General features: G+C 46.6%; 9 protein-coding genes and 1 non-coding gene across 10 annotated transcripts; 4 read left to right on the top strand and 6 right to left on the bottom strand.

The window, feature by feature from the left end:
• Positions 1–339: 339 nt before the first annotated feature.
• HO173_001396 (uncharacterized protein) lies at positions 340–963 on the top strand (the record flags this gene model as incomplete). The annotated part of the gene is made up of 1 exon (XM_037303335.1): positions 340–963. The coding sequence occupies one exon, from the start codon at positions 340–342 to the stop codon at positions 961–963; it is 624 nt and encodes a 207-aa protein (XP_037169982.1).
• A 1940-nt stretch (positions 964–2903) lies between these two features.
• Positions 2904–4695, bottom strand: HO173_001395 (uncharacterized protein; the record flags this gene model as incomplete). The annotated part of the gene is made up of 2 exons (XM_037303334.1): positions 2904–3382; positions 3531–4695. 2 exons carry the CDS (start codon positions 4693–4695, stop codon positions 2904–2906), a joined length of 1644 nt encoding a protein of 547 aa, XP_037169981.1.
• A 2900-nt stretch (positions 4696–7595) lies between these two features.
• HO173_001394 (uncharacterized protein) lies at positions 7596–8151 on the bottom strand (the record flags this gene model as incomplete). The annotated part of the gene is made up of 2 exons (XM_037303333.1): positions 7596–7834; positions 7905–8151. 2 exons carry the CDS (start codon positions 8149–8151, stop codon positions 7596–7598), a joined length of 486 nt encoding a protein of 161 aa, XP_037169980.1.
• A 1414-nt stretch (positions 8152–9565) lies between these two features.
• On the top strand, positions 9566–9637 carry HO173_001393. Its single transcript has one exon. It is a non-coding gene; the product is annotated as a tRNA-Arg (tRNA).
• A 523-nt stretch (positions 9638–10160) lies between these two features.
• HO173_001392 (uncharacterized protein) lies at positions 10161–11704 on the top strand (the record flags this gene model as incomplete). The annotated part of the gene is made up of 5 exons (XM_037303332.1): positions 10161–10222; positions 10343–10411; positions 10466–10550; positions 10599–10777; positions 10825–11704. The coding sequence occupies 5 exons, from the start codon at positions 10161–10163 to the stop codon at positions 11702–11704; spliced, it is 1275 nt and encodes a 424-aa protein (XP_037169979.1).
• A 95-nt stretch (positions 11705–11799) lies between these two features.
• Positions 11800–13202, bottom strand: HO173_001391 (uncharacterized protein; the record flags this gene model as incomplete). Its single annotated transcript, XM_037303331.1, has 2 exons — positions 11800–12971; positions 13022–13202. The coding sequence occupies 2 exons, from the start codon at positions 13200–13202 to the stop codon at positions 11800–11802; spliced, it is 1353 nt and encodes a 450-aa protein (XP_037169978.1).
• A 259-nt stretch (positions 13203–13461) lies between these two features.
• Positions 13462–14660, top strand: HO173_001390 (uncharacterized protein; the record flags this gene model as incomplete). The annotated part of the gene is made up of 2 exons (XM_037303330.1): positions 13462–13638; positions 13704–14660. 2 exons carry the CDS (start codon positions 13462–13464, stop codon positions 14658–14660), a joined length of 1134 nt encoding a protein of 377 aa, XP_037169977.1.
• A 360-nt stretch (positions 14661–15020) lies between these two features.
• On the bottom strand, positions 15021–15599 carry HO173_001389 (uncharacterized protein; the record flags this gene model as incomplete). Its single annotated transcript, XM_037303329.1, has 1 exon — positions 15021–15599. One exon carries the CDS (start codon positions 15597–15599, stop codon positions 15021–15023), a length of 579 nt encoding a protein of 192 aa, XP_037169976.1.
• A 4938-nt stretch (positions 15600–20537) lies between these two features.
• On the bottom strand, positions 20538–21703 carry HO173_001388 (uncharacterized protein; the record flags this gene model as incomplete). Its single annotated transcript, XM_037303328.1, has 3 exons — positions 20538–21026; positions 21085–21137; positions 21244–21703. The coding sequence occupies 3 exons, from the start codon at positions 21701–21703 to the stop codon at positions 20538–20540; spliced, it is 1002 nt and encodes a 333-aa protein (XP_037169975.1).
• A 398-nt stretch (positions 21704–22101) lies between these two features.
• HO173_001387 (uncharacterized protein) lies at positions 22102–23049 on the bottom strand (the record flags this gene model as incomplete). The annotated part of the gene is made up of 1 exon (XM_037303327.1): positions 22102–23049. The coding sequence occupies one exon, from the start codon at positions 23047–23049 to the stop codon at positions 22102–22104; it is 948 nt and encodes a 315-aa protein (XP_037169974.1).
• Positions 23050–23372: the final 323 nt, after the last annotated feature.

Raw genomic sequence — 23372 nt, 5'->3', positions numbered from 1 at the left:
GAAGGGTACCTACTTCACACGTCCCCAGCGCTATGAGTCAGCCAAGGTCGTTTCCCTGTCTTCATCTTCGTTAAAAATTCAATTGCATTGAAGAACATGCTTTGTTTGCATCAATGAATACTTGTACAACCAATGTACTAGCAAGACCTAGCTATCAGATACCACCAAAGGGAACAAGAAGACAAGCGTGTGCCTCATCATAAGCACAGCGCTCTCTTCTCCCCTACACAGGCCTGAAAAAACCTGGGTCTTCAAGCACCAACAAAAACCCTGCACAACAAAAAGCCCCCACAAACCGCACACACACCCCACCTCCCTTCATAACCAACCCACAGCACCATGGACATCTGGATCTACGAATACCAACCCACGTGGCCCACCTCCTTCCTCGCCATCCAATCCGACCTCGCCTCCGACCTCGCCCGCGCCCCCATCGCCTACCGCGCCATCACCCACGTCGGCAGCACCGCCGTGCCGGGCCAGACGGGCAAAAACGTCATCGACGTCCTCATCACGGTGCGCCGCGCCGATTTCGCCAAGCACGTCATCCTGCAGCAGTTCAAAGGCGCCCTGATGCACGGCGTCGCGCAGGGCGGGTATTACTACCTGGGCGACGGCGGCGTGCGCGGCCGCTGGAGCTTCAAGCTGCGCGCGGCGGCGGCGGCGGAGGGGGGCGCGGGGCGCGTGGAGCGGAACGTTTACGTGGCGGCGGAGGGGAGCGTGGTGCAGAGGAGTTGCGTGGCGTTGCGGGATACGCTGCGGGCGGAGCCGGGGCTGAGGGTTGAGTATGGGAGGGTGAAGTTGGAGGCGTCGGGGGGGGAGTGTCGGAATATTATGCAGTATGCGACCAAGAAGAATGGGGTTGTGAGGAAGATATTGAGGAAGGCGGGGTGGAGTGAGGAGGAGATTGATGAGAAGGAGGCTCAGGCTGTGAAGGATTGGCCTCAGGGTTGGGAGATCTAGCGGGCGGAGCGGTTGGATCGTGGTTGGGCTGCTATCGGGGGGTGCAAACATTACTGCAGAAGATCTACCGGGTGCTGTTTTTGTATGTAGAGAGCAATGAACGGGCGATATCTTTCAAACCTTTCATTACTACGTCTTCGTTACCTCTGCAGAGACTACTTACCGAAACATGATCTTTCACCACCCCCCTTTCTACTGCATTAAAGATGCTTTCCACCTAGATCCACGAAGAATACAAGAAAGACAGCCCCTCGCACCACGCAAACTAAACCACCGGCCCAACCCTCAATGAGAACATCTCCACGTCGGCCCTTGAAGTCATCCCTTGAAATCGTCGCTACAAAGTCCTAATCCCAGCGTGACGCGCGCAATTTCCCACCTCATGTCAAAATCCAGGCTCCGTGATGTGTAGAATGGATGAATTGTCCTCCCCAAGCTCCCCTGGAGCACGTCTTATGTACCATACCAATGAAATGGCTGGGAGGAGGCTGGGAACCCCACATTCTGACACCTCAGCGAGTTTTGCACAGTGAGCACTGCTGATGGTTACACCCCACACTGCTGCAAGTAATAGTAACTCCGATACAGTTCCTGTCGTTTCCGCAGCAGTGGCATATCCACCACGTTTCCCACGAAAAGAATGAACTAGTCTCGATTAGAAATTTGAATCCTGGACGGGATAGTGGCTTTGATGCGTACGCGTCCGGTGTTTCGGTGTCGAGGGTAAGAGGTTTCGAGGCTTGTATCGAAGCTCGAGCTGGGATCTCAAGGGCTGTATCGGTAGGAGAGTTTTGGACGCCCATCGCCGTGGGACCTGCACGTTGATGTCAAAACATGCAAGATTCGACGGATGTCAGCAGGGGGGTATACTCGTGCAGCGCATCTTACGAAACGTAGTGCGGTGAAGGTTGTTTCTGTAGAGTCTGCTTAGAAATTGGGATCGAATGGCTAGTTGATGTGAGGCAACTAGGCGGTGCCTTACGACGAGACTCAAAGGAGAGCGAGAAAGGCTTTACTGGGAGACGCGAGAGAACGATGGAGTCGAGGGAACGGCATTTCCTAAATATTCAATCCTAAGCGCTAAGGGCCATCATCTCTCCCAACTCCGAAAGAGGTAGCAGCAGGAAAGCGCCGAGTGAGCGTCATAGATAGCATGCGCAGCCTTTGAATACGAGAGGGAGCATCAAAGGTCAGTGCTGAAAGCTCGCCCGCTTTCGCAAAGGAAAGTTGCTACAAATGTAACATAAGGCACGGAGACATTCGTACGAACGTCGAATGTTCTACCCTTTACTGTAAGATTACTGAGTAGACATAGATCGATTCTCGACCCAATATTCGGAGAAATCCCAGAGTAGAAGGTGGGGGGTATTGGACGGTATTGGCAGTTTTTTTAGCGTGTTTATAATATCGTAGGAGTAGGAATGAGGGTCGACGATCTCAAGGAATCATTCGAGATACTTCGACAACAGGGGCACAGCTCACGCCTCATGGCCTCTGAGGGCTCCAACAGCTGCTCGCAACTACCCGCATGTAACGAGGAACCAATAGACTTTCAAAGCCTGGGAGTGTTGCTACTGGACAGCTGGGGCAAGCATACGTAATGACACCGACCACAACTGCAGATGCGTCGCCCCTCAATTAGAGGGGTATCGATACGTTCCTTCATGCTGATCAAGGACGGATCTGGAACTGACAGCTATTAGTCTGGGCCGCTGTAGAGCATTGACCTACAGATCCGACTGGCTGCAACTTCCGTTTCTGAGAATCAGGTGAGCAGGTGTTGCATTCGCTCAGCCTCGGTAACCGCTTGAAACTTGGTGTTAGAGATCCAGAGCCTTAAGAGTTGATCTGCAACCTGCTGAATCAAGCCATGTGTCGCTACAGCTTTTTAAGCATGGCATTGACGGCTACAGTAATCACTTCGGCCACCGAGCATGGTTTCACCTCTCCCCAACCATGGCCTCATCAATCTCTGTCCCCAAATCCCTTTCCTCTAAGAAAAGACTTTCCCTCAGCTCTTGAGGGAGGTATTCCTGCTGCACCTTTCCATCCACAAACCTAGGATTGTACTTATACTCAGCTCCATACCCCATCTCCTTCATCAATCTCGTGGGCGCATTCCTTAAATGTATCGGAATCGGCAGTGCAGCTACTCCTGGTTCCTTTAAAGCGGCCATCGCATTGCCTAGTCCTCTGTACGCGCGCGTACTCTTTGGGCTTGACGCAAGCGCAACGGCGCAGTGCGCTAGGTTTATCCTTGCTTCTGGCATGCCGATTTTCTCCGCCGCCGTGTATGTGGACGTGGCGAGCGTGAGCATGCTGTTGTCTGCAAGTCCGATGTCTTCCGAGGCTATGACAACCATCCGCCGGGCGATGTAGAGGGCATCCTCGCCCGACTGTATCATCCGAGCGAGATAGTCTAGATTAAAAATTTCGCCGTCAGTATTACCTATTCGAGGAGGTATATCGAGCCTTTAAACATATCTCGAGAGTAAAGACGCCCAACACATTTGTCAAGACTCAAGATTTGCTCCAAAAGGGGAAACATGGGCTCCGGAGATACGTACAGAGCGCAGCGTGGGGGTCGGAGCCACGCACAGACTTATGAAAGGCCGAGATGGTATCGTAGTGCTGATCACCCGACCGGTCATAGACCAGCGTCTTCGTCAGCGAAGCCTTGATGATCTCTTTCGTCGCGTCTGCCCGATGCGACAAGTCCATAGCTAGTTCGAGGAGATTGAGTGCCGTTCTCGCATCTCCATCGGCAAAAGAGGCAAGATACCGTATCAATTCTTCGTCGACTAACTCGCTCGGCTCATAGCTTGGCCCTTCAACATCCAGCGCCCTTTTCAAAATCGCCACCACATCCCCCTCCATAAGCTTACTTAGCGTAAACGTTCTACACCTCGACAGAAGCGCATTCTGCACCTTGAAGCTCGGATTCTCCGTCGTAGCCCCAATCAGCGTCACGGTCCCCGCCTCTACCGGGCCCAGAAACACATCTTGCTGACTTTTACTAAACCGATGTATCTCGTCACAAAAGATGATAGTCTTCCTGCCCGTCAAACCCAACTCTCCCTTAGCTTCTGCGAACAATTTCTTACACTCCGCCACCCCAGAGCTCGTGCTGTTTATCTCGACGAAGCGGGAGCCAACCGTATTGGCGATCACGCGTGCTATCGTTGTCTTCCCGGTGCCGGCACTGCCCCAAAGGATCATTGAGGGGACACGGTCAGATTCGATAAGGCCGCGTAGGACGCCGGTGGGGCCGACGAGATCTTGGCCGTATACATCGTCGAAGGTTTGAGGGCGCATGCGCTCCGCGAGAGGAGCCGCACGCTGGAGGGCATTTGGCTTGGAGCGCTTGGAGGGCGGCTGGTCAGAAAGGGATGTTGGGACTCGGGAAGGGCGAGAATCATCCTCAAGCTCTAGAGAAGGAGAGGGAGCTGGTCGTTTGTTGCTCGCTGGTGTCGGGAGAGATGGCTTGGTGCCATTTGTAGAGGTGCCATTCGTATTGGAAGAGCACTCTTGCTTCACGAGTTTGGTACTGGGCGCAGCTGGAGCAGGCCTCTTGCTCGAAGGTGTCCGAAAGAAGCTCGCGACTTGGGGCGTCCCATTTTGAGGGCCCCCGGCTGCATTCTGCTCGTCAACGAAGGATACGCAACCCGAGTCGATGTGTGAGTTGATGTTTGTCTCTTTCACGTGCTTGCTGCATATGGGACAATCCACCATCGTAGTCGTCGCTGGATTGGAAGCATTATCAAGCTTGAAGCGCGTACGAGGGTATATATTTCCTTTGATTTGCGCGAATCTGGCGGAAATAGAAGTCTTGGCACGAGCACAATTACTTTAGGTGCACAGAGGCTGCCGCTTTTAGGGTGCGGTTTGGGCTGATAGAGAAGGGTCACCCAAAATGCGAGCATACAACATATGCTACGATAATCAGGGTGATCAGCTTCTATAAATACTTCTCGTTGCAACATTTACATTACTCTCATATCCTGGTACTCTTGCTGTCCAAGAGCCGATGCGCCGGGGTTTACGAGTAGCACCCTTGCTCAGAGTAACGTCGGCCGCGCAAAAGGTCGAAATTCAGCCTGAGATCTTGAGAGGTATACTCCTTACGATCGTGAGTAAATGTAAAGATTATCAGACCCTGGAATGAAACACGCTGGGCTCCAGACTTTCATCCTCCCTCTCCTCCACTCCAACCTAATGGACTCTCTGCTTCGTCTCCTGCACCTTGGCAGAGTTGTGATACAGCCTCAGATTCCAGCCGCTTACAGTCCGTTCAAATGTTTACCAACCGAATTGATCCAGCAAATCGCAGCCTGGCTACCGCCTAGCTCCGCTGCCTCGCTCTCCTTGTGCAATCACAAGCTACATATTATGCTTGGCAAGAAATCTTTACAGGATCTGTATCAGAGCGATCCGTGCCATAATGAGCAAGCACTTTTGTTGCAGGCGTTGGACCGAGACTTGCCGGAGACTCTGTACTGCTTTGTCTGTAATAAGCTACACATTCTTTTTCAAGGACAGAAAAATAGATTGGGAGCCAAGGAATTATACAGACGAGTATCCGACGGTCGGTGCCCGAGCAGCGATGGTACATACAATTATGGGACTACCTACACCTACCACGCTGAATTCAAATTCGAGCATGTTCAGATGGCTATGAAGTTACATCGTCGTGGCCTTCTATCTGACGCAAAGGCCTACTTGACGGGCTCAGCATTTCTTCAACCTGCCCGTGGTCGTATGACTTATTTACCAGCCAGTATAGGTTTGTATCTTTTCGAGCCTCGATTTGTGAATGATCAAATCTCTGTGCGTGCTCAATCTTGGATTCTCATTCCGGGAGAGCAAGGCTCCATACTGCCTAGAAGACACTATACGACGGTGTGTGCTCATCTAGATGGGAATTCACGCAACGAGAACCCATATATTGTGATCTTCAGGTGCAAGTTGAAACACCTTGTCGCTAAGCAAGACTCATGCGAGAATTGCCGCAGTCTGATACGCTGTAGATATTGTCCCACTGAAGTATGTGTTGAAGCAAAGCGTCTCGATCGAGATTCCAAAGGCGGTGTTCTGATTATCACTAAGTGGCAACTTCTTGGGTCTGGGCTGTCTCCTTCAGAAGCGCACTGGAAATTTCATCTCGAATATCCTAGAACTCCATGGCCGTACCTTCCAGATTGTACACCGGGAAGTATTCGGGCAGGCTACGAAGATCAGCCTGGAATCAGATATGACTCTCTTCTGAAAGTGACCAAGGCGTCGAAACTGCTTAATGGAAGATAAAAGTTGGGCCGTATGATCATCTAGAAAGGGTGTTATCTGGGATGGACATGGTGCAAGAGTAATGGTCGATCTGGGAGGTTGGGCATCTTCGATTTCATTAATGACTACTTTTGAACAATTAGCTAGTCTATTGGTAGCAAGAATATGCTAAGATACAATCTGAAACATAGTTTTCCCCATTCAAATTGATCGATTTCATATGCTCGATCTTTCCTTTTCATCTTGATTGAACTTCCTCCGGCTTGAAACTCACTTTCCAACTTGAGAGCCAACAGCGTTTGTGTCTTCCCCAAAAACGCCCAGCTTTGGAGTCTGCACACTCGCACGATAGCATGCTAGGGCGATCAGCTGTCCTAAGGTAAGGTACCTGCCTTTTGACAGGAGGCTCATTCCATTTCCGCAAAATTTATCTGGCGGAGGGAAGGAACAATGGCAGAGCGTCTACTCCTACTTCAGCGGCAGTGTTTGCTCCCTCCTTCTTCTTCAAGTTCAGCTGCAATCATGGGATACGCATGGGACATTGCAGTTGGCGTAGCAGCGGTCATCGGTGTGGTTGCGACCGTTGGGTCGTTCGTCACAGGAGCTGCTGTGATGTGTGGATGGAAACCCTTTGCTAGTAAGCAAACCCCCGCGACCCCGCCCCTTGTCCTCCGTGACGGGGATAGAAAAATGTTCAGAGACCTCTTGATCAGTGCTCTGGAGACCCAGCAGAGATCACCGAGCTCAACGCCAAATTTCCCATTCCTAGGACTCCTAGGAGGAGAAATGGCTAATGCTTTCTAGCACCGGGATCAGGTGCAATGATGGTCATGCGTACTCGGACCTGAGCATCTGGACCGGGCACTGCGCTCCGTTCCGAGGGCAGTTGTGGTGTGGTCAGCACAGAGACCCACCTGTACGTTGGTGCTGGCTACGAACCTATTGTTACTGCTCGCAGTCAGGAACGCCAAGAGGTCTCAAACTGGCAGCGGTGGCACTCATCTGGTAATTCCTTCATTTTCAGCCAGAGATTGCCTGCTCTGACAAGATCTCTTAGGTCGAGAGAAATCGTATCTCTCCGTCCATCCATCTCTGAGCATCGATCCCACCAACGGTAGCAAGATCTCTTGGAAGCTGATTTGCATGATACGAAGAGTCTGAAGACGCTCACTGATGATGGTTTTTGACAACATCAAAGTAGCGGGCGGACATGATTCAGACAGTCCAGTGGAGATACTACAACTCGGCTTTGAGGAAGGTGCGGCTGGTGATGCATTACTGAAAACTAGATCTTCTTTCAGTCATTTCTCATAGCAACCCTCGAATCTCTCTGCGCCTAAGCACTCTTATCATCCATGTTCGTGACCCAGATCCATCTGAGCCATATAGTCAACATAGCTTCGCAGAACGCTTGCGACAGCTTCCATGCCGCCGTCTATGTACATAGCCCTGATAATTGCCGTGGTGACGAGAAAAAACGACTCCATACCTGTGTGTTCGCGAACTTCACGACCGCCAGTTCCCATTAGGAGGAACAATCCCATCTCCGCCCCACGCTCCCATACTACTTCCATGAGCCATTTATCGTCTGGTATAGTGTCAACAACTTGCAGGACCTTAGTAACCCTGGGTTTTAACCTAGCTTGGGCAATAGGGACCACGAGGGTCAGTTAGACCACTATGCCTGTATTCCCCTGCGGCAGCTGCAAGGCCGATGACATGTTCTCCGACTACTCGTAACCCCCTGTTGTCCTTGGAGTCATTCCATCTCACAAAAGATCCGGGGAACTGAAGTGCCTCCAAAAGAAGCATAGGGCTCCTGAAGCTATAGGAAGCGTGTTCTTCAACATTCATTAGTACGGTCGTGACTGGACCGTCTATGCCTTCAAATCGATCAGGAGCCATTGTTCGAGATCGAGACAGTTCCTAAATGTTCAGGAGAGCAGAGAACCTAAAACGTGAGGCTGTTTTGTTCAGTTGTTCAGGTAAAGGTCTCCGCTCTTCAAGTTGAGACTGACTTGAATGTTGAAGGGATTCAAAAGGTGGAGAGTTGCAAGTATATACCTTGATCGGCTCATTGACGAAAATACGAAAATAATTGAGCATACAAACTCTCGCGAGCACGACATTCCATCCGAGCTTACATGCGAGAGGTGCTTCCAGCTGTTGCCTAATACATAGCAAAACCCTCAGATCCATAACAGTCATCTGCGCAAAGCAGTTGCATGGGGCGTACTGCCACACAGAACGGAGTTGGACCCTACAGTAATTATTCCAAACAAGAGAATCAGGAGTGGTGGTTGTCTTTGCACTAGTAAGAAGAAGAAGAAGAAGAAGAAGAAGAAGAAAGAAGAAGAGGTCACCGCATGATTGGGGGAGGCCGCGGTGCCAAGGCGCTGAGCCTAAGTGGGAACCCGGTGGAGGAATCCATAACAGTGTGTAAGCATCTGGCTGTAAGAGGGCTAGTAGATGCGTCAAAATTTTGAAAAACATTGTTGAAATCCTACATAATCAGCATCCTCTTGACGACGGGGCTAATCGTAAGAGTGAGAGCGTCTGCGGCGTTTTGAACTCCCTCCTCCTTTCGGACTATAACTTAACGACGCCGTCGAACTCCTTTTGAGTGTCCTGTCAGAGCTTCTCTCTACGTACGACTGCCAGTACGTCAATGACCCGTTCGCGAAAATTGTCCTCGGTAAGCGTGCGAATCTTTTCAGACTCGCTGTTGACAGCCATGGTGTGGTATGTATATGTTAAGTACGTATGCACTTGCTTGAAAGATTCGAATGACTGATTGTGACTTGAAGTAGTTACGAACGAAACAAATTGGGAGATACAGCGGTGTGACAGTGCGGAACGCGACCTCATAATCTGTTTGCATGTGGTTGGAATGGTTGTTGTTCTATGAAGAAGAAGGGCTGTAAAGCTTACTAAGGTAAATCGGGTAGTAGTGGGACAGCCCTACAGCAAGGCTGGGAGCATATTGTCAACAGGTTGATTGAGACGGAGATATGTGTGGATCCATAGTATTGGTAAAGTACCTTAACAAACAAATAATTATCGTACGTGTCGATAAATACTAAAGTAGCAAGTAAATATTGCAGAGAATCGATCAATATGATTTTGGGACCGAGTTTGAAGATCTTGATATTCTCTACGACTTTATCCTAGTAGACTTATTACTAAAACCCCTTGTTGCATTTCTGTGAGCTGGTGAAGATCTTGCCGAGTAGTGGCGGTATACAAGAGTTGAGGAAAAGGCAGTGGAATCTAAAGATAAATAATATGAATTAGATTAGAGATATTTTTCATTGTCGACGGCCGTGTGGCCCAATGGCAAGGCGTTCGACTACGAATCGAAAGATTCTGAGTTCGATCCTCAGCTCGGTCAGCATTATTTTTTGTTTTCGACAAATAATCCAGTTTTTATCTAGATTATCGGGAATTTGGAACTGGCCGCCAGGCCCTTAATAAGATAGGATAGAATTAGTTACTCGAACATCAAAATCCCAGATTAAATTACTGCATCAAACGGACAGTCTGAGAACGGCTTCTGATTTATTTACGCGATAACTTTTTCCATTAGTGTGATAATTACCTCGATCGCGCGAGATAGAGCGGCAGTCACTCTGGACTTAGTAAGGGGTGAGATCGGGGTACATTTCTTACCGTACAGCTTGGCATACGAGCACCTCCGTTGATCGGATCCTCTTGATGTCGCCATCACTCATGAGTAGTATAGATGGATTTTTTTCTTGTCACATTCTTTCTTTCCTCTGATAAACAAATCGCCTCCTTTTAAATCTATCAGACAGAAGAAGCACATGCGCTCCGTGCTCAGGAGGCCAATCTTCCCCGGAGTATCCCGTCTCTCCAGACCGAGCAATATTTCCAGTCAAACCTTTAGCATCGCAATGGTCAGAAGTGATCCATTCCAGCCCGCAAAAAGGGTTGCAAGCCAGAAGCAGGATGTCTGGTAAGTTTACCGATATCTTGTTGAGCGTTGGCAACGGGTGTCAAACATGGTCTATCGAAAAGAAGGCGGATTTACCTTACGCGCGGAGAAGGTTTGAAGAGTGCCAATGCGTTATCGTAGGACCATTGTCAACGAGGCGGCAACGGCGTCACCGGTACAGCCCATCATAAATATGGGCCAAGGCTTCTTGTAAGTGTTGGCGATATATCTGGTTGGGCAAGCCTTTGTATTGACTACTTGGAGTGGCTACAACCCTCCCCAATTTGTCACCGATGCTGCAAAAGAAGCATTGGACAGGGTCGAGTGCAATCAATACTCTCCTACGAAGGTGCGTATGAATCACAGGGTGATATACTGCCTGCTGAGTAAACGCTAGGGTCGGCCACGATTAAAGAAGGCAATAGCAGATGCGTACTCGCCCTTCTTCGGCAGGAAGATAAATCCAGACACAGAAGTCACTATCACTACAGGAGCGAATGAAGGTATGCTTAGTGCTTTCATGGGCTTTGTCGAGCCAGGAGATGAAGTCATTATATTTGAGCCTTTCTTCGATCAGTATGCATTACCCCCATCAACCTGTCCTCAGGACTGAAGTCTTGTAGATACATCCCCAACATCGAGATGGCCGGCGGCAAAGTGGTCTACGCGTCTCTTCAACCACCAAAGGAAGGAGCTACCAAGACAACCTCCGCTTCCGAATGGGCGATTGACTTTTCCGAATTGGAAAAGTCCATCAACGACAAAACCCGCATGATCGTTCTGAATTCTCCACACAATCCTATCGGAAAGGTCTTTTCAAAAAAAGAACTTGAGCACATAGGCACCCTTTGCGTTAGACACAACATCATCATCCTCTCCGACGAAGTCTATGACCGCCTTTACTACGTTCCTTTCACCCGCGTCGCCACGCTTTCACCAGAAATCGCTAAGCTGACCTTGACTGTTGGCTCAGCTGGCAAGAACTTCTATGCCACAGGGTGGCGTGTAGGGTGGCTTATTGGGCCAGAGCATTTGATCAAGTACGTCTCTGCCGCGCATACGAGGATCTGCTATAGCAGTGTGAGTCCTCTGCAAGAGGCCGCAGCTGTCGGGTTTGAAAGAGCGGACGAGTTAGGCTTCTGGGAGCAGAGTAAGCGCGAGATGAAGTCTAAAATGAGCCGCTTCTGCGAAGTGTTCGACGAGCTGGGCCTGCCATATTCTGAACCCGAAGGCGGATACTTTGTGCTCGCCAATTTAAGCAAGGTGAAATTGCCAGAGGGTTATGATTTTCCGCCGCATGTAGCGGAGCGACCAAGGGACTTCAAGCTGAGTTGGTTTTGCATCATGGAGCTCGGTGTTGCTGCCATTCCGCCGACGGAGTTTTACACAGATGAGAACGCGCACTTGGTTGAGGACTGGTTGCGCTTCGCGGTCTGCAAGGATGATGAGGTGTTGGACGGGGCGAAAGAGCGATTGAGGGGTCTGAAAAAGTATATGGCGTGATGTCAACAGAAACGAATTTGATAAATCGTGTGATGATATGACGAGGCCATGTAGACAGGGTGTCAGCGAGCACTTAGATCTCTTAGACAATTTCCTCAAGCCTCAGCAGCGACCATTGGCCCAACGTCGCCCTCCTTCGTTCTTCCCAAGCCATCTTTAGCGTAGAAGTCCATAGGATAAACACCTTGATTACCATGGCCCCAATCCTCCCTTGCCTCCAAAGCAACGAGTGCTTCGTAAGGCGTGAGCAACGGCTTGGGGAAAGCGTAGCCCCAGTCAATGCTCAGTCTGGGGCAAGCTATTTGCACCCAGCAATCGACATCGTTCATCATCGCCAGCTTCCCTGGGAAGATTTCGCTCAGCAGCAGGTTTATAAATGGAATTCCACGCTCATCAAGGGTATGTTCGATCATAGTCATAGTGTGGGGATTTCCTTGACGACCGAGAGAGCCGAGTATGAGACCCCATTTCTTGGCCTTTTTGGCCGACTTGATGGCTTGTCGGCGTAGATCATGCATCTCCTCATGATCGTACGTTTCGCGAGTGAGCTTTCGTGAATAAGGATCATAGCGATAGGCGGGCAACGAGGGGTTGTGAATCATGGCAGACTCGAGATGGAAGCGGCCATCTCCCAGGTAGACGATGAGGTCCGCTTGATGGGTCGAAAGACGTGGCGAAGTGCAGCCAAGAATCTCGCCTCTGCTGAGTGGCGTGATTTGTGGAATCAAGACCTTAAAGCCGGCGCGCTCGAGGACGGGCTTCACAGTGTGGAGAGTGGCATTGAATTGGATAGTCCCTACCATGGCGATGGTCTTGCCTGGCTGAAAATTCCGCTCTAGGGTCGCTAAGAGATGGGATGTGTCTATGCTTATATCAACAAAGACGTAGAGAGTCTTGATCTTTGTGATGTCCACTGGTATGAGACAGCTATGCGCGTAGTGTATCAGAATATCACATCCAAGGGCTCGAGCAGTATAGTCGTCTATGCAACATGCTCCATACGTCACATCGCCCATGATGAGCGTCTCGGTCCCTGGGCAGAATCGGGTAAGGATGTCTGAGATGGTGGTAGCGAATAGCAGTAGGCCTTCTGGAAATTGTAAGGCTATCTTCTTGGAACAAGATGTGCGTATTCGATGTATTGTCTTGTGTATTTCGAAGGAGTAATTCGGAGGTAGAAGAGATATGGCATCGTTGATTTCTAGATCGTTTAGTATTTCTGAAGGAACTTGGTTGAGCGCTCTGGCCGTCTTTCTTGGTTGTGCGACTGCAGAGTGTCAGTTATCCGTTCGCAGACTTCCGAGGCTCTTTAGGCACCCTGAATAGCCCCACTGTCTTCGATGGTCCCATTCGCATCGCCCCTCTTCTCCGCTCGTTCTGCTGCTTCTTTTCTCCCAATGAACCGTTTCCTTGGATATTTTTGCTTTTCCTGTTTCCCTGCACCAAGCTCAGCATCTATCGCCTCGCCGAGGTCGGCCTGGGCCCGATCGTCTTCCATTTTGGCAATTGTATATTCCAAAAGTGTTTTGTTCCTCGAATTGTTACAAATCGGGTTGGGATTTTTATTCTCCGGGTAGTGACCGTGAATTCCAAATCACCCCGCAACTCCGCCGAACTCGAGGACGCCCATTTGTGGGACAGCTTCGCTCTGGCCCCTTTCGCGGTGGTAAGCTTTTACTATGCTTCATACTGGGCCCATTACCGGGCTCGGAAGGCGATTGGGATGTCGGTGTGCCTGCCGAGGCTTCTCCACGAGCATGCGGCGAAGAACAGGAGAGGTACGAATAGTGGAGGTCGGTCCACGCGACGGATTACAAAATGAATCGACATCCATACCGTTGGAGACTAAGATTGAGCTCATACGGCGTCTAGCTCAGACTGGTGTAAGGGATATCGAGGCTGGATCCTTTGTTGCACCAAAATGGGTGCCTCAGGTACTCCAAAACTACAACCGCTGTTCAATATGCAATTGCTGATACGGTATTGCGACTGTAACTAGATGGCAAACTCATCAGAAGTCCTCAATTACCTCCTTGGCCACCCTCCTGCTGCACCAGTCCCGATTGCGTTCAACTTCCTTGTCCCCAATCTCAAAGGCCTCCAGAACTTCCTTAAGGCCTCGGACGACGACAATGCTCCCATCACCTCATCTGAAGACCCGAACAAGATGCCTACAACACCTCCGTTACTAAAGCCTGATGAGAACGGAGAGACAGGGGAGCAGGGGCCGATGATATCAACCGAAGATCCAAATAAGATGTCTTCAGACACATCAAGCAAGGACAATTCGATACAGCCCAACAACTCGTCTGCGTTCTCCAACTCAATGGAGGTATCTCTATTCACTGCAGCGACAGAAGAATTCTCCAAAAAAAACACCAATTGCACGATCGCAGAATCACTGGAACGATGTAGGCCGATTGTGTCCCTTGCAAAGTCGCGGAACATCCGAGTGCGTGGCTACGTATCGGTAGCACTTGGCTGTCCGTATGAAGGTCCTGACGTTCCTCCGGCGAAGGTGGCAGAAATTACTGCAACTTTGCTGGAAATGGGTGCAGATGAAGTCTCTGTAGCAGACACCACTGGCATGGGCACAGCACCGAAGACCCAAGAGCTCCTCAAAGCCCTGTTCGGAGCTGGGATATCCGCCAAGGACTTAGCATTGCATTTGCACGACACGTATGGACAGGCCCTCGTCAATGCTGTGGTGGGATTAGAGCAGGGCATCAGGACGTTCGATAGCAGTGTCGGTGGGCTAGGCGGTTGTCCATACTCGAAAGGCGCTACTGGGAACGTTGCGACAGAAGACCTCCTCCATTGCTTGCATAGCCTTGGCGCCATCACGGGAGTAGACGTTGAGAAGATGGCAGAAATTGGCAATTGGATATCCAAAGAACTCGGCAGACCCAACGATAGCCGAGCAGGGAAGGCTTATCTGGCAAGGTTATCTTCGTAGTGAGAAGCTGTCTCTTCTGGATGAGAACCGTGCCTTGGGCGATATGCTAGGATGCTCAGGCAGGATCCCCGGATCAAGCCCTTGAAGTCTCGAAGCAGGCGGGCAATTGGCCAAAGCTCTGAAGGCCAACCGTGGTCGTTGGCTGTCACCGCATTGCCGGTGGGGGACTGAATCCAAGAACTTTTCCAAGGTTTCGGTTCGATCAAGCCAGCGAACCCGGTTAGGAAGGGGCAGACGCTTGCTCGTTAGGCTTTTGGAAGTGTTTGGGCCGAGAAATTAGTAGCTTGTAGGTCCGGAATTCCCCATTCAACGCTGGAATCGCGGCTTGACTCCCGTAAAAGTATCGCTGCTCGTGGTATCTCAGTCTTTCGCAGTGTCAACCACAACATACCGCCCCAATCTCTGTGGTGCCTGAGCCAGCAGATCCAAACCTTCACCCCCCTCTTTACCACTCTCCCCCTTCGCCTCTGCAGCCTTCTTTCTCACAATCCTTCCCCTCATCCCCACCACCTCTTCCTTCTCCAACTCCCCCCTCATTGCCTCCAACCCAATCGTTCTCTCCCTTTCGCCTTCCTCAGTCTCATCCCGTAGCGCAACCAATGGCTCCACGCCCTCCGTATCGACTTCTTGTATGGCTTTCACGAACTGGAGTTGCGATTGGAGATCGGATATCATGCGGCTTTCCTCAGCTATGGATGTGGGGAGTGGGAGGGCGGAGAGGCGGAGCAGGTGGTGCAGTTGTTTCTGGGTGATCTGTGGCGTAGGGGTGGAGGCTGAGTTTGGAGGAGTGAAAAGCGATTTTACGGACCATGAGGGTTTGGCAAGGAGAGCTTCAAGGTCATCTGAGGGCTTGGTGGTTGAGGAGAGCGTTCGTATAGCGAATGCATTGGATTGTACTTTGCTGGAAAGAATGTTTCTGAGCCAATGCCGGGAAATCATTGCACAGGTATCTCTGGAGTGGTCGCTGGTTGCAATGCGGAATGTGCATGAACTCAAGATCTGTAGGGCTGAGGTCTTAGCGCGCTATCGGCGGGATATTCCCGGTTCTTTTATGAATTGCAAATTAAATAAGAATGCTTGGCAAACCTAACCTAGCTCCGCCTCCGACTTTTTATTAGCGTTATTTATAGAAAATTATAGAGAATATATTTATTACTCTTATAATAATTACTATTATCTATTATCTTAATTAAATATTCGTAATATTAAAGCTAGTAAGTATATACGCTTTTCTAGTATTTTATCTTAGCTCTTACTTTAGATATAATATTACTATTTAGAAAGAATTTCTCTATATATTAATATATCTAACTTTTACTTAAATCTCATTAGCGATCTAAAGTTATAATTAAAAATATCTATTTTAATATATTAATTAGTATATATAATAGAATAAGGTAGGGCTAAGCTTGAAAATCTTGAATTTATATATATAGCCAATTATAAATTCAGGGTTACTACGCTCTTTGGTTAGATCGGCTGAGTCATCGCGGGTAAATAAATTAGCGTCCGCAACCATCAAAATCTCGCCCTCCCGCGTCTCCCTCATCAAAAATAGGTATACGTTATTCACGAATAGAATAACTTTTTTGTTTTCTATTGAAATTTTGAGATTTTTTTTTAAATTATGGAGCGTCATTTGCGCTTTCCAAATTTTTAAGAATTTTGAAATTTGGTCTTATAATTATTAATCAGCAAGGAAACTAAATATCGCTCACCAAAGTTCGCTCACCTATTTACTCGATAGCCCTAATCAAAAAGATGATTATAAATTTAATTCATAGGCCTTTACTCGTAGCGTATTAATAAGAGCGAAACCTTGCTATCTATAATAATATCGTAATCTCTTATAATAGATATATTTATATATAAGAGCGATATTATAGCCTCTTATCTACTATTTTAAACGCTCTTTTTAATTATTAGCGTTAAAAGCTATAATTATATTAAGACGAATTAGTATAGTTCTTAAAAGAGGAGTAGAATATTAAGGTTTATAAGTTTATTATTTATAGGACTCTAAAATAGATTAGAGTTATATATAAGAAGAATTAAAGGATTGATTCTTAAAGTAATATACTTCGTATTATATAATGTGAGGATGGTTCGGCTACCACTAGGCCATAGGCCAAAAGGATCGGGGTATCGCGCTTCATGGCCGATACGCCCTATTTGGCTCTATAAGAGCCTGCTATACCCCCTGTAGACTGTTAAAGCGATCAGCCCTTACAACTATCCCCCTTAAGGCCGCGTCCTCGCGGCTCTAAAAGAATTAATTCGAGGGCTTTACCCTGATCAGCGACCCCCGCAGAGCCGACTTAGGGCGCAATACGCCACCCTTGCCCGGTTGTCCGGGACTTCTTGCCTCAGAGGTCCCTATGGGACATGAGATACGTCATAGGGACCCTTTCGGGGTATGTGCCTCGGTACTGGTGTACCGAGACTTCTTGGCTCAGAGGTCCCTATGGGACATGAGATACGTCACAGGGACCCTTTCGGGGTATGTGCCTCGGTACTGGTGTACCGAGACTTCTTGGCTCAGAGGTCCCTATGGGACATGAGATACGTCACAGGGACCCTTTCGGGGTATGTGCCTCGGTACTGGTGTACCGAGGTTCGGTTACCGAAAGCCTTAGGGTACGGAATTGTACCGCTCCTGGAAGTCGGTACCCGGTAAATCTGGAACTTTGCCCTCTGGAAAATGTTTTTCGCCCGTACATGACGGGGTCGAACCCTCGGAATCAAGGAATTAGCGGATACACCCCGCAGTGGCTAGCCTTCCCGGGGTTAGCCAAGCCCCGGAATTTCAGCGCGATACAGTTGTGAGGATGGTTCGGCTACCACCGGGCCATAGGCCAAAAGGACGGGGGTATCGCGCTTCATGGCCGATACGCCCTATTTGACTCTATAAGAGCCTGCTATACCCCCGCTGTAGACTGTTAAAGCGATCAGCCCTTACATATAATAAGCGTTTATAAGTTAAATTAAGGCGGAGTAGCTAATCTTTATTAATAAATTATTATTTAAGTTATAAACGATATAGCGGTTTATAGCTTATACTTCTATCGATAACTCTACTTAATATTATAATAATATAAGATAAGATAATACTTTTAGTATTCTATCTATATATATTACTACTAACTATCTATTCTATATTAAAATTAAGAAAGACTATTATAATAAGAAAGATATTCTTAACTAGCTAATTAATCGATTACTACTTCTTTATAATAAGTATTTTAAGAAATATAATATTATTATTCTAGATAACGTTAACGTTTATATCGATTCTTATATTATTAAGACTATATAGATTAAAGACTATCTTATTAAGTACTTTTCTTTATACTCGTCTAATTATAATTCTATCGAATTAATATTTAACGTTCTTAAGGCGTAAATACGACGTTATTTTAAGATCTTTCGATATATCTTTTAGAATAACTTTAAAGAATTTCTAAAGTATATAATCGATGTTAGTAACTATAATAGATTTATAATAGAGTATTTTAAGTATAGTACTATAGATTATATATTTAATAATAAAATTAAGATATTTAAATAAGATTTAAAGTATTTAACTATGAAGATCGCGGAGTAATTATAATAAAATACTATATAATATTAATTAAATCCTTTACTTTATCTCTATTTTTATTCTAATTATTCTAGAGTATAGATATATTAATAAGTCTCTCTTTATAAGATCTTAAAGACTAATAGATCTTCTTTTAAATCTCGAAGAAGATTATATAATAAATCTTTACTTATTATATATTTATAAATATCGATGAACGCGTTAGATAGAGCTTTTATATCGTTTATATCTTATATCTACTATTTAATAAACGTCTAAATCTAATAGATCTAGAGCTTCCTCGCCGCTTTATTTATATTCTTCTTCTTCTACTATTAAAAGCGCTTAATAATATCTTTCTTTTTAATATGTATATCGATAAAACTTAATTATTATAAAAATAATATTTTTTATTTATAAAATCTTTATAGTAGTAGAAGAAGAAGAAGAAAAAGAAGAAGAGGTATTAATTAATTATTATTATAAATAGCTATCGAAATATTAAGATAATATAAAAGAATATATAGATAAAGACTAATAAGAAGAAAGCTAATAAGAAAAAGATTAATAGAATTATTACGAGTATAATAACTAACTTTCTTTACTAGCTATACTCGCTATAGACTTTATACTCTTTAATAAATTAAGCTTTATTTACTACTTTATTATAATCTTTATTTATTTTATTAAAATTATCTTCTTCTTCTTCTAACTATTATTATTAACGCTAAAGTTTATATTTATAAAGGTCTTATATATAAGTAGAGAAGGCTAATATTAAATAATCTAATCGTCTTAAATAGTAATAGTTTATCTCTCTCTCATTATAGCGTTTATCTTATAATACTTATTATTCTTATCGATTTAATAGATATTCTTATATTTATAGCTCGTAACTTAATATTTTTATCTAGTAATTAATTACTCTAAATAATTATTAAAAGTCTTTTATTAATCGCGAATAATAGTATATTAATTTTTAAGATTACTAGTTCTTATTTAACGATAAAAAGAAGATTATATAAGCCTATCTACGATCTAAATATCTCTTTTAAAATTAATACGATTAATATAAATAAGCTCTATATCGAGAATATACTTAGAACGCTTTTATTATTTAACTATAGTAATAAATTTAACTCGCTACTCTTATTATTTAATAGATATAATATTTAAAATAAAGTTCTAATAAGTTCTCTTAAAGTAAGTAGATTTCGCTTATTCTTAAATCTTATTAAGATTATTAATATTATATTACTCTATAGCTATATTAAGATTAATATTTAAGATATAAATATCGAAGCTTTCTTTAATATATAGGCCTTTAATCTTATTAAATTACTTAATAGATATATATAATCTATTTTACACTCTTAATATAACTCTTATAGAATACTTATAAGATCTATTTCTTATATTCTTATCTCTCTTTATTATCGTAAGAATTTAAGACGAATAAGACTCTCTAAGCTTTATCTTATTTAGAAGCTCTTTAATTATTATTCTAATATCTCTTTATATAACTACTTATTCTTTCTTCTCGCAATAAACGATAGTAGTATAAATCTCTTACTTATAGCGAATAATAATAACACGTTATTCTTTAAGCTTCTTCTTATATTATAAAGTCTTTATCTCGACTTTTAGACGAGTTATATACTTCTTCTACTCTTTATAATATATAGTCTTCTTCTTTTTATAACGTTTAATAATCTCTTTTTACTTTTTTAAGATTACTTTATTAACTATAGCTTTAATCTTTATCTAAATAACTTAGATTTTCTCTTATTTCTTCTTCTACTAGACTATAGTAGTAGTAATATTATCTTACTTATTCGCGAAAGAGACTCGCTTAAAGAAGAGGCGATAACGAGATTTAGAGGGTCTTTAATTATTAATAGCCGTCTTAGTTATCTAACGAGAATTAACGATATTTCGAGATATTATAATATTATTATATTCGTATTTAAGCTATATAAAAGCTTTAAAAATATAAAGTAGACTGATATAAGAGTGATAAATATATTCTCTATAATTTTCTATGAATGACGCTAACAAAAAGTCGGAGGCGGAGCTGGGTCAGTTTTGCCAAGCATTCTTATTTAATTTGCAATTCATAATTGGCGCCAGCAGCAATTGGCCGCGAGGAATTGAAACCGGCAACAGATATTTCTCTTGACGCTTGTATATTACGAACATGCAGCAACGCAACACTTCCACTATATCTCACCTAGAAGCCAACGTAAGGCCGGCATACTAGATCCACCGAGCCATCCAGGTTCAAACCCTGACGCAAACTATGCATCCCCGACCTCAAGGAACAGATTATAAAACCCCCCCGTCCCAGAATCCCCCGTCCGAAAAGCCGTCACGGCCGTCACTTCCTTCCTCCCCAGCGTATCCTGATGATTGACCAAGAACCACGCGACCCCATACCCATGCGCCGTGCCCAGCAGCGCCTTCCCCCGCTCCGTATCCGTGCCGAACCTCACCCCGGGCCAGGGACTCAGCTTGCCCGCTCCGCCGACGGCTTCGTCGATGACGGCCACGGTCGGAGAGTCGGTCCTGATGTGGTGTCTGAAGAAGCGTCGGACGTTCTTCACGGCGTCGGGCTCGTCGCGGCAGAGGTCGGCCCAGACGAGGTAGACGACGTCGGACCATCTGTTGAGGGCGGGGTGGACGGTCCCGGGGCCCTTGTGCGTCCTTTGGGGGTTGGAGTTGAATTCGGCGATGATGAGGCCGTGGGTGGGGTTGTAGTATTGCTGGTATTGCGCGTAGGTAGGTGGCTGGATAGGGGGTATGTTAGCATTTGCTTGGACCAGGATTTCCTGTCTCATGACTTACATGTTCAATGTTCGATCCAGGGAGTTTGAAATCGTCTTGTTGCATCATGTTCACTGCGAAAACCTCATTTAGCATATGTATGAATGATTCGTGTTGCATGGCGCATCGTGCCAAATAGCCAGACGTTGGTGCGATGGAAAGAGAAGAGACAAAGCTTACCATAGGTGCCCTCCGCCGCCCCCAACGCGGTCAGCGCAGGTTCGAGATCCGTATCCGTCGCCCCGTCAGTCGGAAAACTGCTCCAGCCACTATCCGCGAGGTCTGCGTAGGACCGAAACTCGCTCTGCGGACCACCGTCGGTCATTTGACGAAGCAAAGCCGAGCCACTTTGGACGGCCTGAGTCCATGACATGGCAACGTCGGAGGATCTCTTGGGAAGCTGTGTGGGTGTGCCAACGGGTACGGATCGCTTGCTGACGGCATTGTGATTTTGGTTGATGGATCCTATGGCTGGATGTGCTACGGGCGTAGCACTGGTAGCGATTGTGGATGATGAAATAGAGAGGAAAGAAAACACATAGAGAGAGACCTCAATGGCATTTACTTTGGTCCTTGAAAGAAATGGGGGGGGGGGTAGGAAGTAGCGACGAGGCAGCAGTGAGTCATGAATGAAGAGCATGTGGAAGTGAAGTCTCAACTTGATGAGTAAAACGGCGTAAATGCTCACACGTCGCCTCACCTCGGGCTTTTCACAATTTCATCTTGCTCTTGGCGTTTGAGCTCGCGACAAGGCTCCTCAAGAGAGTATCTAGGGCGAGATGAGCGAAGTTCGAGGACCGCCGTTGCTTCAATTCGAGAAAAGGCATCTCTTATCGGTGGAAGATCGAATGTCTTTAAATACTGAGTGAGCGTATGATGCAAACGCACAGTTCATCAACTTCAGCCCGAGCCTCTATAGTCTAATCTGGAAGCCCCAACATGTCCTTTTTCCAATACCTGCCCGCATCCCTAACAACCGACCTTCCCTGTCAGTCTTTACTCAGCCAACTACTTCCCATACTTGACTCCTCCTGCAGATTATTCATCGTCCTTGCTGACCCTGCCATCTCTCTTCGCCATTGGGCCTCTGAATCCAGCGTAAGCAGCACTCGGCACCTTCCTATGATGGCGCGGCCTTCCCGTCCCACTAGGAATCCATCCTGTTCCCGAAGGAAGCCATACTCCAGTAGCAGTAGGCATCGGTCCCTCAGTATGGTTGTGGTGATGGAGATAATGGGTACTGTTCCATGGCTGGCGGTAGACGACAACCTCATCGCCATCGACGACAACTTTTTCTAACATCTTGCCCCCGTCCATCGTCTCATTCGCAGGGCTATAGTTCGTCCCGTTGGGGTAGTGCGTGCCATTGTAGACGAAGATGTGCTCGCCATGAGCGTTGAACTCGGCTAAAATGCCATCTTTTCTATCTTCGTGATGCGTGCCATTCCAATTGTGGTCGCGTGTGCCATTGTGGTGGCGATGGTGTTCCATTTTTTCGTCCTCTTCCATCATATGGTGCCTTTCGCGAGATTCGTCATGAGAAATTTTCGAGGCTCCGTCGATAAGCCTAGGGTCAGACCCCTCTGAGCCATTGTCCGCAGGAGACGAAGACGAGGAAGAGTCTGCAGGGGAGTGGTGGTTAGCAGGATTCACACGGGAGAGACCGACGTCGATGAATTCGCCAGGATTGGAGGCTGGACCTTGAGGGCTGCGGGCTGAGAGGTCGCGTTTGAGATTCAAGGAAACGCCGAGCGATGGGTCATCGGTCAGGGAGGCAGCGGCCTCCGGGAGTGTTTCACGTTTGCTGCCTTGGATTTCTGGTTCGGAGGATCCAGGTTGGGGAGAGCGAGGGACGAGGCTGCCTGAGGTGTCTCGTTTGAGAGAGCTAGAGGTGCTTCCGAGCTCAGAGCCAATGAGCTGGGGGACAGCGGCGGCACGAATGCTAGGGAGGAGGAAGAGCAGAGAGAGGGCTGCCGAGGACTTCATGGCTGCACGATCAGACGGTGTATTGCAAATATACCAGATGCAAAAAGAAAGACCGTTCGGGAAAGATCAAACGAAAGTTTTTGGATAAAGTGCAGAAAAGACTGTCGGTCATATGCAGGCGAAAAGATGTGCCAAGGCATTCGAGGTTATATATATCATTGCATAGCCTACCGTCTATCGCTTCTTCGCGTTTACAGTCAACGGCAGAGGCTGACGCAAGCTCAGTCTCCGAGACAGTGGTATGCGTCGTATGCGATGCCTAGGATTTCACATCCGTAACATTTGCGCAACTTTGGACAAATGAAAGATGGCAGTGATGAACG

This window comes from Letharia columbiana (genome assembly GCF_014066305.1).
Source record: "Letharia columbiana isolate WasteWater2 chromosome Unknown Sc0000002_s0, whole genome shotgun sequence".
In the NCBI taxonomy this organism is placed as follows: domain Eukaryota; kingdom Fungi; phylum Ascomycota; class Lecanoromycetes; order Lecanorales; family Parmeliaceae; genus Letharia; species Letharia columbiana.
This window is presented reverse-complemented; position numbering and strand designations above follow the sequence as displayed.